The 18,958-nt window shown below is 38.3% G+C and overlaps 1 protein-coding gene across 17 annotated transcripts in view; it reads left to right on the plus strand.

The window, feature by feature from the left end:
* The window catches only part of FRY (FRY microtubule binding protein), a 428,089-nt gene that overhangs the window by 261,001 nt on the left and 148,130 nt on the right, over positions 1-18,958 (plus strand). For all 17 annotated transcript variants that reach the window (XM_044927339.2, XM_044927345.2, XM_044927344.2 and 14 more), the window contains 5 exons: positions 9,240-9,379; positions 13,063-13,153; positions 13,381-13,460; positions 13,578-13,658; positions 18,468-18,636. In XM_044927339.2, the coding sequence (XP_044783274.1) occupies positions 9,240-9,379; positions 13,063-13,153; positions 13,381-13,460; positions 13,578-13,658; positions 18,468-18,636 (561 nt within the window). The remainder of the gene's footprint in view (positions 1-9,239; positions 9,380-13,062; positions 13,154-13,380; positions 13,461-13,577; positions 13,659-18,467; positions 18,637-18,958) is intronic.

Here is an 18,958-nt window from a genome sequence, read left to right on the forward strand (position 1 = left end):
TACTGCTTTACCAGCAAATTATAAGAATTGTGGTTCTATGGCAAGGCCATGATTGTATCAAGCTCCCTTAGCATTTTGATATCAAAGGTCCAAATTCTGTAATTCCCCTTACTTCAATTCCAGGCAGAAGGATGTTAATCTAAATTCACACAGATGTCCATCTATGGAAGAAGAACATGCTAGGGACGCCTCCTTGGTGCTACAGACTCCATTGAAGGAGCCTGGTGGGTTGCTTCCTTCCATTGAAGGAACTGGAGGGTTCCCAGGTCCTGCTGATGAAAAACTCCTATGTGAATGAGAAATTGTGTGTGTCTTAATAAAGACACACAAGATTTCCAACAGCATTCTGAAAACATATACTGCCACTAACTTATTTTAAATGTGCAAATTACTCAGCACTTGAAAGGAAAATAAATGAAAAACTGTCCTCGTAATAAAGTTCTTTAGTCTAGCAAACATTTATTGAGTGTGTGTGTGTGTATGTGTGTGTGTGTATGTGTACATGTGTGAGACAGAGATGTAAGATGTGGTCCCTGCATTCAAGATAGGAAGGAATCTGACTGGGTAAGACTGTGATGCCAGTTGGAAGGACCTCACCATCTACATGTCAGTAGCTGAAAGATCAAAGTAGAGACTTGATGTTAAAGCCCGTGGGAACAGTGTCCATGACTAGAGAGATCCTTCAAGTTTGGAGGCATTTTGGGAGTTGGAGCATTGATAATGATTTGAGGCAAAAAGGGCTGTAACTAAAACGGAGGCAGAGAAGTAGAAAGAAAGGATGATTATAAGCAACATTATATAAGAAGAATCAATATTGATTAAGAAAAGGAGAAACAAAAAGTTCCTGTAGTTTTCAACGATGATTTGGAATCATTTCTATTCTATTTAACAAACATCGAGTGCCCAAAGCATGCCAGGGTCTGTGCAAGGTGCTGAGTTCACAAAGCAGCAAGGGAGTTTCTACCCTCCAGGAATTCTCAGTTCTAGAGGAAGACAGATACCTGAACAAGTAGCACTACAATGTAAATAGAAGGTATGGTTCAAGTGCAGTGGAGCTCAGGTAAGGGAGCAGCTAAGGATTCTAGAGGATGAGACAGAGGATGAGATGGCTGGATGGCATCCCCAACTTGATGGACATGAGTTTGAGCAAGCTCTGGGGGTTGGTGATGGACAGGGAAGCCTAGTGTGCTGCAGTCCATGGGGTCACAAAGAGTTGGACACAACTAAGCAACTGAACTGATTGAAGGATTTTAGAGGATGAGGTGGTTGGATGACATCCCTGAATCAATGGACATGAGTTTGAGCAAACTCAGGGAGACGGTGAAGGACAGGAAAGCCAGGTGTGCTGCCGTTCATGGGGTTGCAAACAATCAGACACGGCTGAGTGACTGAACAACAGTGAAGGATGCTAGAAAGAAGGGCGGGTGTGTCACAGGACTGTGGCGAGAGCAGAAATCAGGTTTCAGGAATAAAGTGAAGCAGGAAGAGTAAGCATCAGCAGTACATGGTGGGCTGATGAAGCAGTTGGCCAGAAGAGGGACTGGTCTTGCGTGGTTCAGAGAGGGGAGAGCAGAGTCAAATGAGGGCTGTGTGTGTCTATAGGACCCTCTTCTGCCACATGTAATACAAGAGCTTAAGGCTGTGCCTTTCTACCAGGTGTATGTCCTTTTTTTTTTTTTTTTTTTTTTTTTTACAAATTGTTTCCTGTGTACAGGATTATAATTTGATTTCAGTATGCACTGCAGTGCACTCAAAGTTTAGCTTCCATCTGTCACCATAGAGGTGACCCCATGTACCCTTTCTCCTGTCCACCACCTCTTCCCTGGGGTGACCACTTCTCTGCTCTCGGTATCTCCGTGCTCTTTTTTGTTGGGTTTACTCATTTATTTGTGTGTGTGTTTGTTCTTCATTTACATTTGGGCTCAACACCCTTTTTCAGGATGGCTGAGGTTTCTGAGAATCATTCATGACTTCTGATAATTGGTTTTTTCAACAGATTGTTTCTGGTTCCAGAACAGTTACTATCTCAGGGTCCTTTCCCATTCACTTTAGAGTGAGCTGTGCCTGCAGCGAACTCAGGGAGTCTGGAGTTGCTGCTTTTCTTGTTCGGAGCTGACGTAGGACATGCGTTGCTCAGAGGCATCTCCAGTAACCATCTGGGAGGGGCTGTGTTCACATCTGCTGGGGGCCAGAAAAGTTGGCTTAGTTCAGGAATGCAAGCTAAACAGAAGGTTCCAATGGACACCTTGGTTGTTTGTGCTTGAGTATGAGATAGGTGGGTCTTTGTTTTTCCCCACTGTGATTGTCCTGGGTGCCCACGGGGCATTGATTACAGGGCCTCCGGCCTACCCGAATGCCAAAATCTGCAGATACTCAAGTTTCTTATGTAAAGTGGCATAGCATTTGCATATAACCTACACATATCCTCCCGTATACTTGAAATCATCTCTAGATTACTTATGATATGTATTACAATGTAAATGATACATAAATAATTATAAATAGGATTCATATCATTGCCAGAGAGTGGCAAATTGAAATTTTGCTTTTTGGAACTTCTGGAATTTTTTTCCAAATATTTTTGAACTGTGGTTGGTGAAATCTGTGGATCCAGAGGGCCGAGTCTATACCTAAAAGCAACATTTGTCCGCTCTGATTAAATCTGTCATCAACTTCAGTCATTAACTTAGCCGATGATCTTATCAAAATCAAAATATTTTATGTCTGAGCTTCAGTTTCAATATTTGGAAATGGAAGAGGGGAAAAACGAAATAGGCATGTTTGAAGGTCTGTTGTGAGCCCCACACTTTATAGTTTCTCCTTTAGTCTCCATAAAACCCAGTAGAGAAGAATTAAATCCCATTTAGCGCGTCAAAGAAATGGCAACATGGCCAAGCTCATTGTAGCCTATAAAGGGCAGAGCTGTAACTTGAATCCAAAACCGTGTGATCTTCCAGTACACTAATGAAATAATGAAAATTCATCTCGTGAAGATCAGTCTTCAGATAGGCTGCTTTGAGTAGTTGCAGCTGTTTACAGTTCACTGTGACCTGTTCTCTACTGGTGTCATCTCTAGAAGGAAAGTTATGACCAACCTAGATAGCATATTCAAAAGCAGAGACATTACTTTGCCAACAAATGTTCGTCTAGTCAAGGCTATGGTTTTTCCTTTGGTCATGTATGGATGTGAGAGTTGGACTGTGAAAAAGGCTGAGCGCCAAAGAATTGATGCTTTTGAACTGTGGTGTTGGAGAAGACTCTTGAGAGTCCCTTGGACTGTAAGGAGATCCAACCAGTCCATCCTAAAGGACATCAGTCCTGAATATTCATTGGAAGGACTGATGTTGAAGCTGAAACTCCAATATTTTGGCCACCTCATGCGAAGAGTTGACTCACTGGAAAAGACTCTGATGCTGGGAGGGACTGGGGGCAAGAGGAGAAGGGGATGACAGAGGATGAGATGGCTGGATGGCATCACTGACTCGGACGTGAGTCTGAGTGAACTCTGGGAGTTGGTGGTGGACAGGGAGGCCTGGCGTGCTGCGATTCATGGGGTCGCAAAGAGTCGGACACGACTGAGCGACTGATCTGATCTGATCTGATACATTCCAGATAAGTTGCTCAAACATTCTCATTAACTGCTCTTGGGATTTTCCTCTAGATGGTATATGTTTATGTCCTTTTGTGGCATTTAGTTCCTTAACGTTAAAAATGCCATCTATGGCCAGGAAACACATGGTAACATAAATCTCTTACAAATCTATATTAGAACTAAATAACTTCTTACCATCTTGGGTAACAATAATTTTCCTTCAGAAGAAGGCAGATGAAATTCTGGTGCTTCAACATTGAGTCTCATGCTGCAGTTCAGTGAAAATCTTATTTTAAATGTATAAGTGAAAAGTAAAATATATAAGCAAGTGAGAGTAAAAACAAATTGGCTGGCTTTGGATTCACATTAGTGTTTTTTTGGTGTTTCTTAAATCATTCTCCAGTGGAAGTGGACCAGAAAGTGGACAAAGGTGTTAAAATTAAATAATGGAGATCTTTTCCTAATTTGCAAGAAAATATATTTAACAAATAGATTTTTACACTTTTAAGTTTTATAATAAATTATTCTTAAGCATTTGGTGTCTGTCATCACTCATTGAAATACTTTAATCTAGCAATAGTATGAAATGTGATCGAGTAAAAAAGAAATTGCATCTGAATTGCTTTCATAGATCAATATTTTGTGGTATCACATAGAGAGAACTCTCCCGCCCTGACACTTGGCCACCTGAACTAGTTTGAGAAATTAAACCATCAATGAAGTTACTTTAAAATTATTTATTAAATGCACCACTCATGAGTAGTCAGCCTTAAAACTTTACAGAATGACTCCACTGAGTAATTATTCATACATTTATGTCTGAAGTTTCCTTCTTTGCATTCAGCAAGTATAAGAAAATGCTTATGAAAAATTAATGTCATAGCTACAGCATAATGGACAGTCTCTTTTAGCCTATTTATATATAAAATGCCAAAGTAAACATTAAGAAAACATTTGCAAAGTACATTTAGTATTCCCCTCTATCCCCCCACCCCCAAAAGAAAACACCAGTATGAAATATTTCTGTGATTCTGTGCACTTCAGGTCCTCAAGCTGCCCAGTACCTAGCTCATCTGTGATGGAAGAATATGATCATTTAAACGCAACAAGAACATCTTTGTAAATGTTCCTCCCCTTTCACAGCGACACAGAGCTAGAATTCATCTCACCATTGGCTCGGCTTCCAGTAAATGAAGGAGCTGAGCAACCAAGAAGCCAGCTAGACCTTACTCCCTTCCTGAGCTTTGAGGGCCAGGTCTTTGCGAATTCCACCCTTCCTTCCTGACAGCCTGAACTCAAAAGGGCAGTAACAGAGAGATGGAAAAAACACACACAGCCACCCCATGCTGACCTTTCATCTCTTCTAAGACGATCTCAGTGTACTTGCCATGGAAAGTATGCTCAATAGATATAATACCAAGAATGGCTTTAGGAAGACTTTTTCAGGCATAGAAAAAATTATTACAGCTGAGGTTTGAAGAACAGTATTGACATTCTCTAAAAGGAATGTGAATGTGAAAGTGTTAGTTGCTCGGTTGTGTCTGACTCTGTGACCCTATGGACTGTAGCCCGCCAGGCTCCTCTATTCATGGGATTCTCCAGGCAAGAATACTGGAGTGGTTAGCCATTCCCTTCTCCAGAGGATTGTGGGTTACACCTAAGTGAAGTAGCTGAATGCTCTACCTGGAGAGATTTAAGAGTCAGACACAGGTTTCTATCACCTTGATGGGTCTGAAGTAAGTAAAGGAGCTTGTACATATCCCACCCAATGTTTTTTTAAATCAGTGTTTAATTTTAGAGTAGTTTTGGGTTTATAGAAAAGTTGCAAAGGTAGTACAGACGGTTGTCATATACCCCACACCCAGTTTTTGCTATTAACCTCTTACATTATCAAGGTATATTTGTCACAACTAAGAAACCCAACATCAGTACAATATTATGGACTAAACTCTGTATTTCATCTGTTTTTCCTTAATGTGTGTCTTCTGTTCCAGGTTACCATTGAGGATGCCAGATACCATTTAGTTATCATGTCTCCTTAGCATCTCATCCAGATTTGCACAAGTATTCTTAAATTATTGAAATATAATGGTAGCTACTTTAAGATTTTATTACAGATTCATTAATTAAGGTGGAATTAACCCATGGTCAGGGACTCTGAATTCTGAACCCTTTACCCCTGTGGGAGGAACCCCCTCCGTTTTGTTGTCGTTTAGTCGCTAAGTCGTGTCTAACTCTTTTGTGACCCCATGGACTGTAGCCCACCAGGCTCCTTTGCCAATGGGATTTTCCAGGCAAGAGTACTGGAATGGGTTGCCATTTCTTTCTCCAGGGGATCTTCCCAGCCCAGATATCAAGCCCTGGTCTCCTGCATTGGAGGCAGATGCTTTACCACTGAGCCAATAGGGAAGCCCATTCATTTACCAATTCACAATATTTTAGATGATGGTGACTTGAGGAGAATATCCTTCTGATGCTCGGGTAACTTTAGAGAAAACAAGTAAATGAAACCCTTGACACACTGTAGTTGGCTTTCCTCCAAAAATTTTCTGCTCTTTTATCCACAGGAAGAGCAGGAAAATTTGTTATGACTGTGAATGTTAAAGTATTGGAGGGTGGGGGTAGTGGGTAGCTCTTTTAAAACAAAAAAAACTAGATATTTTAAAATTACAAAAACCTATAAGAGTGACTAGGTTCACCGGGAAAGCTGAAAGCAATAGCCTATTTTTTTTAATATTATTATATTAACCCATAACTAAAGATAATATACAATGTTGAATTATATACATATAATTATAAGAGAGAGAGCATGAAATAAGCTGTCAAGAAATAGGGTCTGAGAAATACAGCATCATTGCCTTGTTCAGTCTTAGGGCTTGCTTTAAAGGTGACAGTGGAAAGTCTTGGTGACATGAAGCATTGATCTTTCATTGCTCCAGCTGCCTGCTTTATAAAAGAAGTTAAGTCTCGCCTGCTTAACTACAGAAATATTTTAGGTTAACTAAGGTTTTCCATTTCTGCTGCCACCTCCCCAGCTCAGGCCCTGAGCACTGTGTGCCTGGGGCTGTTGCAGGATTATCCTTATTCTATTCAAGCGTGTGTGTGTGTGTGTGTGTGTGTGTGTGTGTGTGTGTTCTCTTAACTGCCTTTGGTCCAGCCTGCACGCCACTGCTAGATTAAACCTCCCCAAACACCATTTTTATGAGCTGAGTATTCTACTCAGCAACTTTTCGGAGCTTCTCACTTTCTAGAGAAGAAAATGGAAATTTTTTAGACTGGCATTAAGTACCTTTTTTGGACTTCCCTGGTAGCTCAGACAATAAAGTATCTGCCTACAATACGGGAGACCCGGGTTCAATCCCTGGGTTGGGAAGATCCCCTGGAGAAGGAAATGGCAACCCACTCCAGTACTCTTGCCTGGAAAATTCCATGGACAGAGGAGCCTGGTAGGCTACAGTCCATGGGGTTGCAGAGTTGGACACGACTGAGTGACTTCACTTTCACTTTCAAGTACCTTTTTTGATTTAGTTCCAACTTAAAATCATCAACTTTGTTTCCCTTCAAAGTCAAATATTTTCTTCTTTCAGTTCCTTCAAAACCTTCATTAATCGTATAATCATTATCAACAAACAACTATTTTGCACTTTCACAACCATAGGATTTCCTGCTTAGGCTCCTTACTTAGTTTCTTTTTTGACTATCATTTTAAATTTCTACCCTTTTTTTTAAAGGTCCAGGTAAAATCCTACCTTCATTTCTCTTAAACTCCCATCCATCCTCTGTCTCCAGTGGTCTCTCTCCTGAGAACTCCTGCTTTTAATAGGCACTCTTAATATGTTAGTATATTTCCTCCTGGTCTTATGTTCTATGCCTGCATATTTATACAATGAAAGAAAAGTGAAAGTGTTAGTTGCTCAGTCATGTCTGACTCTGTGACCCCATATACTGTAGCCCACCAGGCTCCTCTGTCCGTTGAATTTCCCAGCAAGAATACTGGAGCGTGTCACCACTCGTTTTTCCAGGGGATCTTCCCGCCCAGGGATCAAGCCCAGGTCTCCTGCATTGGCAGGTGGATTCTTTACTGTTTGAGCCACCAGGGAAGCCCTATACTTATATAGGTTCTTTTAGTCTTTTTTCACTTAACATATCCTGAACGTTTTACAACACAATGTTTTTGAAGCAAGATTGTTAATGGTTTCATAGAAAGTCTACATCAAATTCTACATTGGGTTAAGGTATTTACACGTATAGTTGGACATTTGTTTCCATTTTTTTTGTTTTAAGTAAGGGTGTCATAAACATTTTTACTCATCTCTAATTATGTTCTTGAGAGAAATGTCTAAGAGTAGACTTATTAAGGATAATTTTATTAGGTTCTTGATAAGTATTTCCAAATTACCTTCCAGATGTTATGCCAGTTTTTTTGGTCTATCTGTAGTGTATGAACATGTTCGTCTTATCATTGTCTCATCAGCACTAGGTTTTATGATTTGCCTGTACTGTTTGTTAATTAAGTAGTTAAGACCTAACTCATTGTAGTTTGACATGTTCCAGTTATAAGGTCTTCATCAGAGAGATGTTTTGCAAATATTTTCTCCCAATCTATGGCTAGTCCTTTCATCACTTAACAATATCCCTCTAAAAGCATAAACTTTTGATTTTGGTGATTTTCAGTAGGTCGAATTCTCATGAACTCTGCTTTTGGTTTGGTCCCTAAGAAATCCTTGCCTACCTTAAAGTGGCAATATTTTCTCCTATATTTTCTTCAGAAGTTTTATAGTTTTAGATGTAATACTCAGGTCTACGATCCATTTTGATATCATTTTTGCATATGAGATATGGATTGAGTCTCATTTGGGGGATGATAGTAAAAGATCAGGAATCTTTCCAAAATAAGGAAAGTAGAATAACTCATCTATCAAAAGCATGTTTGTTTTTTGAAGAAGAGGGGAGATGTTTGCCTTTAACATAGGGTACATTATTGCTACTCACTTATTGAGTCTAATTTGAGGCATACTTCACATTGCATATGATTGATTACTGGCAGAAAACCATATATTGTATTGCTGCTGCTGCTGCTGCTAAGTCGCTTCAGTCGTGTCCGACTCTGTGCGATCCCAGAGACGGCAGCCCACCAGGCTCCCCCGTCCCTGGGATTCTCTGGGCAAGAATATTGGAGTGGGTTGCCATTTCCTTCTCCAAGTTGTATTACAACTTAGGTTATTTGGGGGATAAACTTGTTTATTTCACCTAAGCCATTAGTATAATTATATTAATTAATGTATTTATTTGTATAACAAGCATTTTTCAGGATCTAAGAAGTACAAGGCACTGTACTTATTAGGTGGTATGGGACAATAATTTCTTTGCGGTCCGTGCAATTAACATCTGATTTCTAGAATGAAAGGGAGTCAAAGTAATTAACTTTCTTAAGCCACAAAGTTACTATTGTGTGAAGAGCATCTGTCAACAGTAAGAAACTTGGGTTCTTGGGAATGCATGTACTAAAAAGATTATTAAGGAGAGGAGTGTGCTGAATAAGAATATTTTGTAGTGCCTATGGTTTGGAGTTATTTGTGAAATAAAAAGTTTCTTAGTAATTGGCAGTGCCACGCAAGCTTTTTTAATCACCTGCTTTTCCCTATAGGTCATCAGTTCAATGAGCTCCCTTTCTGAATACTGCCTGCCTTCCATTCTACGTACATTATTTGACTGGTATAAAAGGCAAAATGGCATTGAGGATGAATCGCATGAGTACAGACCAAGAACCAGCAATAAATCCAAAAGGTACATTTCTTTTATATAAAGATTATGAGGATTATTCTTTCTCTCTTTCTTTTCTCCTAAGGAACCAATCTGAGTGGGAGTTGGGGATGCCACTAGACCTTCTGACCTCTTTGCACTTGAGCCTAGGCTGCAGGGGCCCCTTTTCTAGCAGGTGTCACCTTCGGAATGTTAGTTGCTATGAGCCGCCACAGGTTGGAATGGTTCCATGACTTTATTTTGCCAGTGGTGGGGGCAAGGTGTCAAAGACCCCAGGCAACCCCCTTGCCTGCTTCTCTCCTGGGCTCTCTCTCCTTTGGTGCACAGTTAAAGGCAGAAAGCCCGCAGCAGGCCCTGCAGGACATTCCCTAGATACTCGGATTCACTTCATAACCTTGGGCGCCCAGGGTACTGCAGTGGGAAGGTCAGTGGATTGGACATTAGGGATAGTCCCAGAACTGCCACCAATTAGCCATGAGACTCTGGGCAACTCCCTACCTGTCTGAACCTCAGCCTCTTCATGGGCAAAAGTGGGGAAGTCAGATCACCCCATCTCTAGCTTCCCTTCCGGCTAAGATTTGCCTGTTTGTTCTGTGGTTCCCTTCTCTTGTGGATTTGAAAAGTAGAACTTGCTGCTACTTGTGCTGTTCAGGCATAAAACTTAAGACGCTTGGTTGATCTGTCCAATGAATGTATGTCCCCCAGAGTTCTAAGTAAATATGTATAATTTTGTGTGTTTGAAATCAACCTAATAAAGCAAGGTAGCAAATAAGAAAGTTTAATACATTTACCTTTCTTTAAAAAATGAGAGATTATTTTATTTATTTATTTTAAATTTATTTATTTTAATTGGAGACTGATTACTTTACAATATTATTTTAAAAACACAGATTTCTCCACATGGATTATACATTTTTAAAATGCTTTTAAAGACAATATAATGGAAATTAATCACTCAGAAAATCAGATATTAACTACTACTTGTGAGTGATTTATCCTTCTCATGTTTCTTGACACTCCAGTGCTTAAAAATATGTAAACTTCTCTTGAAATTGAAGACTTATTATTTTACCAAATTACATGTCATCTGAACTTGTAATTTCATGTTGCAATATGCTTGAGTTTTATGCAAGATTTATTTACTTTTTTTTTGGAGATGAAATTAATAACTTTTGTATATTGAATAATTATTCTAGTTGAAGAAGGATTTTTTAATGGAGATAATTCATATGCTATAAAATGCATCCTTGTAAAGTGTGAGTCAGTGCTTTTAGTTTATTCACAGGGTCGTATAGCCATCTCATTGTCTCATTCAAGAATATTTTTATTACCCTAAAAAGAAACCCATACCAATTAGCAGTTTCTCATAAATTACTTTTTAATGTATCAAATTTAAAGGTAGAATTTCAATTCTGTGTCTGAAAATGATTCAGTCTGTATGATTAATAAGTTCATCCACTTATTAATTTAGTATTTTCCCCATATAACATGGCAGCTTATTAATAGATACTAAAACTTTATGGGGGTGGAAAGTGGGACAGTTTGAATGTGCTTAATTCAGTTAGTTTTAGTTTTTTGTTCAGAATTGAGTTAGTAAAACTAGATTTTTTCATAAACTGATTTCTGTATGGATTGAAAATAATTGGCTTTTAGATTGTGTTACTGATTATTTCCAGGAGATCAGAGTAATTGCCAAGATCAAATACAGAATTGGTACAGTGAAATTCAATTCAGTTGCATTTTAGTTAGCAGTTGGAAGCTTAAAATAAGAGAGAGAATATGTGTTTTGGAGAAAACCAAAAGAATGAGGGTCTCTAGAACGTGAGGTAGCTAACAATGGGGTTTTTATTATTAGAAACAAGAAAAGAAGAACTTTAGGAAGAAGCATAAGCAATTGAAAACAGTCAAATGTGATGGAGGTGTGTTTGGGTTATGAGCTCTAAGATTGTGTATGATTTCTAAGATTAGTATAATATCAACATTTTGACTGCCAAATAAATTTGTCAGATGCCTCTGGCTCCTGGCAGAGAGACCTCAAACCAGCAACAACGTGAATTCATTATTGGAAACGCATATGTCTTCCTTTTATTTGAAAGCATAAATTGACTGATCAAATAAAATTGAAGCAGGAGTTTAATTTTTTTCCTACTCCCAATTTTTTTTTGTTTTGCTACTTTCTCAAGGTCCTCTGGCCCCTTTTGAAGACCCCAGTAGCCCTCCCCTCTCCACGTCTGCTGGCCATCTTTCAGAGTTTGCCTTCCCTTTGGTCTACAGACTTCTTGTTTCTCTTCTCCATGATGTAATCTCTAGGTCAGACTTGCAGACGCCCTGTGTTTAACGTAGCTCCATATGTTTTCCTCTCCTCCCTTCATCTGGCAGCAGCACTTTCTAATTCTGGTGGGTCTTGAAGGGCTCCAGGTAGATGATTTGGTCCATCGCTCTCCCTCCTGGCAGGACTGTTTGTTAATGATTCTGAAGAATGAGCTCTTACCCGGTTCATACATTTCCCCTTGCAAGTTAAAGATGCAGCTTCCTTTGTTGACCTGCTCTGTCACCTACCAGGCTTAACTGAACGCTCTCAAGGCTGCAGAACTCCTCCAAAGTTCTTTTTTTTTTATCTTTTATATGCTTTCTTCTCATTTTCTCTGGACTGAAGAGAAAAACGTTCCGTATTTAAAAGTATTTTGAAAATATCTACCTGACAAATCCAAATTCCATCATCCTTTCTCATGAGTTTTATTTAATAGACAAGTACTGAGCAGTTGTGTGTTTGGGAGACTCTACTAAATACTTACACGTTTTAATACTCAAGCAAACCTTACTATAATGACTGTTATTATTTCCATTTTGTAAATGGAAAAATTACTGGTAAGTGGAAGAGCCGTAATTTTCACCCAGGACTGTTCCACACCAAAACCAACGCTCTTAGCCACTGTTCTTTGCTAAGGAGCTTGGCAGTCACTTCATTTGTTCAGTTCCAAATTAGCCCTCAATCAGTTCATTAGAGAAGCAGGAAATGAAGGGAGGGAGGTAAAAACTCATACTTCTGTCCTCCTGACGGTGCTTATTCTGTTCCCTAACTTTTGATGAGTTCAGATGACTCTCCTTTGCCCCTTCTACCTCTTCGTCCATCTGCTCTTTAATCTTTCTCTCTTCCACCACCCCTTGACATCTTCTTTCTTCCTCTCATTAATCTCAAGTGGCCAAAGGTCAAGAGAAAGGGCCGGGAAGGCAGGGGGAACAACATTTAACACTGATCCTTCTCCACCCACAGTAGTACAGTCCTACTCCCATTGATAATCATACTATTTCTTTCCATTGTTTTGATCTTTTCACAAGATCCTCTTAAGTGTCTACCTCTAACCTGGGAGCCCTGGGTCCTGTTTGTTTCCATCTTCAAGATGGTAGGATTCCTAGATTGAAAGGTACCTTAGGAAGGTCCACAAGATAAGATTGTAGGTTCCCAAATAGTGACTCAAGTTGACTTGGTTGAACATTTAAAATATGATGTCAGATACTCTGATCCACAGTGTGTCCATTGCACACTTATTATAGGAATAACTTCAGTGTGTATTTATCACTGCAGTCTTGTCATAACAAAATTGGTTTGCAGCCCATTGGGGATGAATCCTAGATTTTTGATGAATTATATCACTTGGAGAATGTCTTTAGTGCCTATTTAATGTGAATATTTTAAACTTTTACAGTGATGAACAGCAGCGAGATTATTTAATGGAAAGACGGGACCTCGCCATTGATTTTATTTTTTCTTTAGTATTAATAGAAGTTTTGAAACAGGTAGGTCATCAATTTAATGTTACCTTTAGATAAGGTTTATTTATCTAATAGCAACTTATATTTTTGAGGTCTAAGTTTATTAAATTGTTCATGAATTTCAAATACCATGTCACATGAACTATATTGCTTGATGGCTAAAGGCTGTCTATAGTCCAGTGGAAGTATTCTTATTGATTTGATCTTAAATATTCCCTTCCAAGCTAAGAACCATCTTTTCTCTTTTCCAGATTCCACTTCATCCTGTAATAGACAGTTTAATACATGATGTTATTAACTTGGCTTTCAAGCACTTTAAGTACAAAGAAGGGTAAAGTAATTTCTTTCCTTCAAATTTTGAAGAAGTCGGGTGCTTAAAATGAAATCGAGTTTGCTCTTCTCAGATGACCAGGGGGATTCCTCACTTGCCTAATTGTATCTTGTCTAGGTACCTTGGTCCTAACACTGGCAATATGCACATTGTGGCAGACCTGTATGCAGAAGTCATTGGCGTGCTGGCACAAGCTAAGTAAGTGAACCTCAGAATCCTTCACCATAAGAACATGAGTGTCTGTGCCATCCGGCCCTACTCCCAGAAAGGGGAAGGGTGTGAGCTTACAAGAAACTTAGGGTTTATTTTTGCTGTGTGTGTCCTGTTGCTGAGCCTCACTAGAAGCTCCCTGAGGCAAGTACCACATCTTCTTCCAATTTGTTTTCTCCGTTACCTTTTTCACTTGGCAGTCGGGCCTGATGCTACCAAGAGTCCATGAGTTTCAGACTACTGCATCCAAGAAGGAAATGGCCTAACCACAGTACTTTTCTTCCTGCTCAATTTTTCAAAGAAGTTTATCAGGTTTAAAAGTCTTGTGTTCTATATTTCATGAGTGGGTGGTTACAGTATAGCATCCATGAATGGGAAAATTCCATTCTAGAATGTCCCTTTACTATAGACCTTACTTAATTCAGCCGCGCTAAAAATGTCCCAGACTCTGTCATGGAAACAAGTTGGAAAATTCTCATTGCTAAATTTATCTGGCCCCATAACACTATTTAGCAGGCTAGAACAAAATGGTATTAGACTATTAGCAATAAGATACTTCTTCCAAAAGTGATGTCACACCCTGTTCACCCTTCTTCATCTTATTCAACCCAGAGGCAAATCGGGCAAGATCCTGGATGCCTAAGTTAGGCCAAGTGAGCCAGAAACTTAATGTGAATCCAAGCCAAGAGACCAGCTTGGAACAACAGTGATGCCCTGATCTTTGTGAAATGCAACCCTCAGAAAGATTTTTATCTTCAAGAGATGGAATTTCCTAACTTAGCAGCATGGAAACACTCAATTTATCAAAAAACAAAAGTTTTTTAAAAGCACTTACTCAGCAACTTTAACTAGCCAAACGGTAGAAATAACTCAGGAAACAGGCCCCCAAAACTCCTTGACATGACTTTTTTAATCTAACCCTGTTTGTCTGTTCATCTTGACTACCTAATCTTTTCTAACACATGAAACATCCGCATTAGATCAAAGAGAGGTGGGTACACCTACGCAATGAGAAATTTCAGCCTCAAAACCTGACAGCAATAGAGAGGAAAGAAACGGACCCAAACATACATAAGAACTAAACAGTAGAATTACCTGGAGCATTTTGCATGAGAATATATATTGTAGTTTTATTATATAGCCCATTGTAATAATTGTGGCTCATGAGTCATTAAAAAAATGTATAATGCATTTTGGAGAGATTTCTATTACAATTAAATAATGAAAGTACTGGCTTTTTGAAGGGATAAGTTGCAATTATCTGGCAAATTAACTCATATGTCTCTACCTCATACCTAGAAAAGATCAGAAAAATGACTTGTTAATATGTATTTTGGCTGGTTTGTCAAATCCTGAAAATCTCATCATATTCCTTTGTAATTATCCTAGCATAACTTATACAATCATTTGGAAAGTTTAATATGCCAAAAATGACTTCTTGTGTTTTTCTTAGTTTTTGTGAACTGTACCTAACAATATCAGTTACTATAGAAGGACTGTCCTTAGCTACATCGATTTTCAATTGAGAATGAATTGAGAGATGTCATAATTAAAACAACACTTTAAGGTTGAAGGAATTTCCACATTAGGTCAGATTTATGATCCACTGAGGCACTGTTTCTTGCCAATAGTGACTTTTTCAATTTTCATGATGTCAATATTTGTCTCAGTTCTGCAATAGTAGGCTATAACAAATACCTCAATTTGGATAATTGTCCAGCACTTTCTAGTCACAAGAAAATGCTTTCACCAATAGGTTCTTGAAGTAATTGCAGTAATATATAGTAATCACAGTGATAAATTCTCAAATGGTCAGTATAGAGTTAACCTTTTGGGTGTCATACTACAAATTATCATATTACGTTCTTCTCATTAGTATACCAGAACCATTTCTTTATTGTCGCCTTAGAAAATTACTGCTTCCTTTGTTCTCGGTGGGGAAAAAAAAAGGATGTATGCTTATCTGATACAGGATGGTTATCTTTCTTAAAAAAATAAACTTGAGTAATGTAACAGTTCTAATTTTAGATTTTATATCTAGATCCCAGTGGTAATATATACAAAATATTTTCTTCATTCTGACTTTAGTTACTAATGCTTAGTTTGGTCTTTAAGTTTTAGCAGAAACACTATTTTTACTCTTACTAGTGATAATGTGCTTAATTCCTATCATAGAAATTTTTTTGCTATTAAGTGATGTTCACCCAGGGTCTTAGCACTTTCAAAGTTAAAGTTAAAATTAGATTTTTTTAAGGTAAGTTTTGGGGGTTAAAGTCTGGTATATTCATTTAAATAGTGATGTTTGTTTTTAAGATTCATAATTCCAAAATTTTTCTCTTTTTATATGATATAATTTTAATGTATATATTTTATATTCTCACTTTAATAGTAATATAAATATTGTGCATTCTATACATTTTAAAGCAGGAGACTGAATAGTTTTTAGTTACTGTATTTACTAAAGAATATTGAACACGAAAAGCATGGTTATTGAAAAGAAATTTATTTTTCCCTAAAATTATTTTAAGGGAAAATAACTTTTAAGTATGAGTAGGTTTCTAGATTATTTTTATTTTAAAATAACATGTTTATGTCATTTAGAACTTTTTAAAGTAAAACATAGCCATATTTATTTTTAACTGAAAAATAGACATTTAGCCACTAACTTGTGAGAATGTTGAAATAATAACATATACAAATAACCTGCCTTTCCCTACCTCTCCTTGTTTTAGTCATGGATTAGAAAAGGAAAGCATGCTTTCTAAGTATCATGTGATCTTTAAAACCGTATAGCTCTAACCTATAAAGTTACCTTTTCCTTTTAAAGTCTCTCACTTCAAAATTAAAACCATAGATTTTTTTTTTAGTGTTTGAAAATAGCTTGAATTAAAAATAATAGAATGGAATTCTTAAAAAGTCTAGTTTGAAACTGAAATTTTATAATCTTGATTGGAAATGTCACTCCTGTCTCTTTGCCATGATGTTTCTGCTTCCTGTCCTTCATCTGTCCCTGGTTAAAGAGCTCTGCTCACCCTTCACCCCAACATAAATCCCCTCTAATGTATTCTTTGATTATCCAGCTGAAAAGAGCCCCTTCATTCTCCAGTGCCTGCTCCCAGCCCCTTTAGGTGTATTATTCACATAAAGGGCAGTGTGAAATATGATCTGTGTGAAGAATGATCTGGGTTGGGGCATTTCACCTTCCTGAAGGACCAGAGAGATCCAGGAAGAGTCCCAGGCACTTGCTAACATACCTCAAATAATAGTAATGGTTATTGTTATTTTTGAAATTATTATTATTCACATGGCTCATGGTCAGGGCTACATTGTTTTATTTTGCCAGCTAAACTGCACACTGTTCTAAATAGGGTGGGGACTACATTTCTCAGCTCACGACTGTCAAAGGCAGCAACAGAATAGTGGACATTTCTGGATTTCACATTAGAAGGTCTGTGTTTGAGTCTCATCTTTGTCACATTGATTTTCTGATCTGTTTCTTCATAAAATGGAAACGCATTCACTACTTATGCTGCTCCATTGCCTTCTTAAAATTTCTTTACACAGCAGACATAAAGAAAAACTCATAAATTGTTTAGAAAATATGATTTTAAAAAAACTGTTACCAAATGTAACAGTTCCTGCACTCAAACCAGGAACAAGAAAATGGCCAGTTCTCATGAAGCCCCTTCCACCCAACTTGCCAAACATACACCCCCTGCACTGCCTGTTGGTGAAACTATGTCCATATATTTACTTTATATGTCCTGAAATTTCTGCTCTGAGGTGTTGAGAGTTGTTGTTCCAAACTTCTGGGGTTCTGTTAATTGGCCTTCAACTTTTATAAACATAATCACCCTTTCTGATCATGTCTTGTTCCTAAGTGATCCTATGTGGAAACTCAAGGTGATAGACTCAGGAAACAGAATGCAGTGAATCTTAGAAAAAACTTCCCTTGTTTTTCCTTTTTTTAAACTAATAGTCAAACCAGCCATTTCAGATATAGCTTGGATAACTTGTTTGTTTATGTTCCTTTGCCCTTTGGCACTTTGACAATCTGCTACTTCTCCACCCTCTTAGGATCTATTCTTTTCTTAAACTTTTTATGATAATGTTGTTGTGATTAATGTTATTCATATTATTTTACTTTCAAACTGTATAAATACCCTAAGTTCCTTGGGGATTGTCTCTTTTTAGTTGTAAAATCCCATACATGTATTAGACAGCTTAGTCATCTTTTAGAAATTATTTGAATTTTCCCATTACTAGATTTTTCCTTCAACCTAAAAATATTTTTCTCAATAATCATTAACCTAAAACTGTAAAAGAAACAACAACAGAAAACTTTGTAAATGGATGTAGAAATATGACTTGGCATTATTTGCTGCTCTTGTCAGAAATACCTGGCCTCCTATAATATATTATTGCTCATCTGTTCACAATTGGATACTTCAGGCCCTTGGGGTCTGTAAGTACCCAGGCAATTGCTAAGCCAGAGGAAATGGAGCTTTTCATCATTTCAATTTAAGAGCTAGAGCATTTGGAAGGGCTCTAAATAACCTTGCATCTTCTCCCTAGCTTGAAGGAGACGTTGAGCATCTGGTAGAACAAGGGAAGAAACAAGATTTGGACGCTTACTATAGCCCCAATATCAAGACTTTTACAGAATGCCCGTCACTGTCCTTCAGCTGATGGGAACGTGTCCCCATCAGTTGCGCTGTCACTCCTGGATGTCGGAGGCCTGCATTTCCCCCACATTCCTACCCATCATTTGACAAATCACTCCTGTCCTCTTCTTAGATTCCCTGCTGTAAAGAAGAAATTTATGGCAGAGCTCAAAGAATTACGGCACAAAGAGCAGAGCCCATATATCGTTCAAAGCATCATCAGCTTGATAATGGGGATGAAGTTCTTCCGAATTAAGATGTATCCAGTGGAGGACTTTGAGGCCTCTCTCCAGTTTATGCAGGTACTGTCTTGGGCGGGAACGTGTGCATCTTCCCTCCTCAGAGTGACTGACCTGAAAGGTGAGAACCCACTCACTAAAGTCCTACTATTTTTTTCTCAATAATTCATGTGCTCATTTGCTTAGTAGTGTCCAACTCCCTGTGACCCTTTGGACTGCAGCCCACCAGGCTCCTCTATCCATGGGATTTTGGGGGCAAGAATACTGAAGTGGGTTGCCATTTCCTCCTCCAGGGATTATTCCCCAACCAGGGATTGAACCCATGTCTCTTGTGTTTCCTGCATTCTCGGCGAGTGGGTTTCATAACCTAGTAATAGAATTTCAG

Source organism: Bubalus bubalis, chromosome 13 (assembly GCF_019923935.1).
Source record: "Bubalus bubalis isolate 160015118507 breed Murrah chromosome 13, NDDB_SH_1, whole genome shotgun sequence".
Taxonomy (NCBI): Eukaryota; Metazoa; Chordata; class Mammalia; order Artiodactyla; family Bovidae; genus Bubalus; species Bubalus bubalis.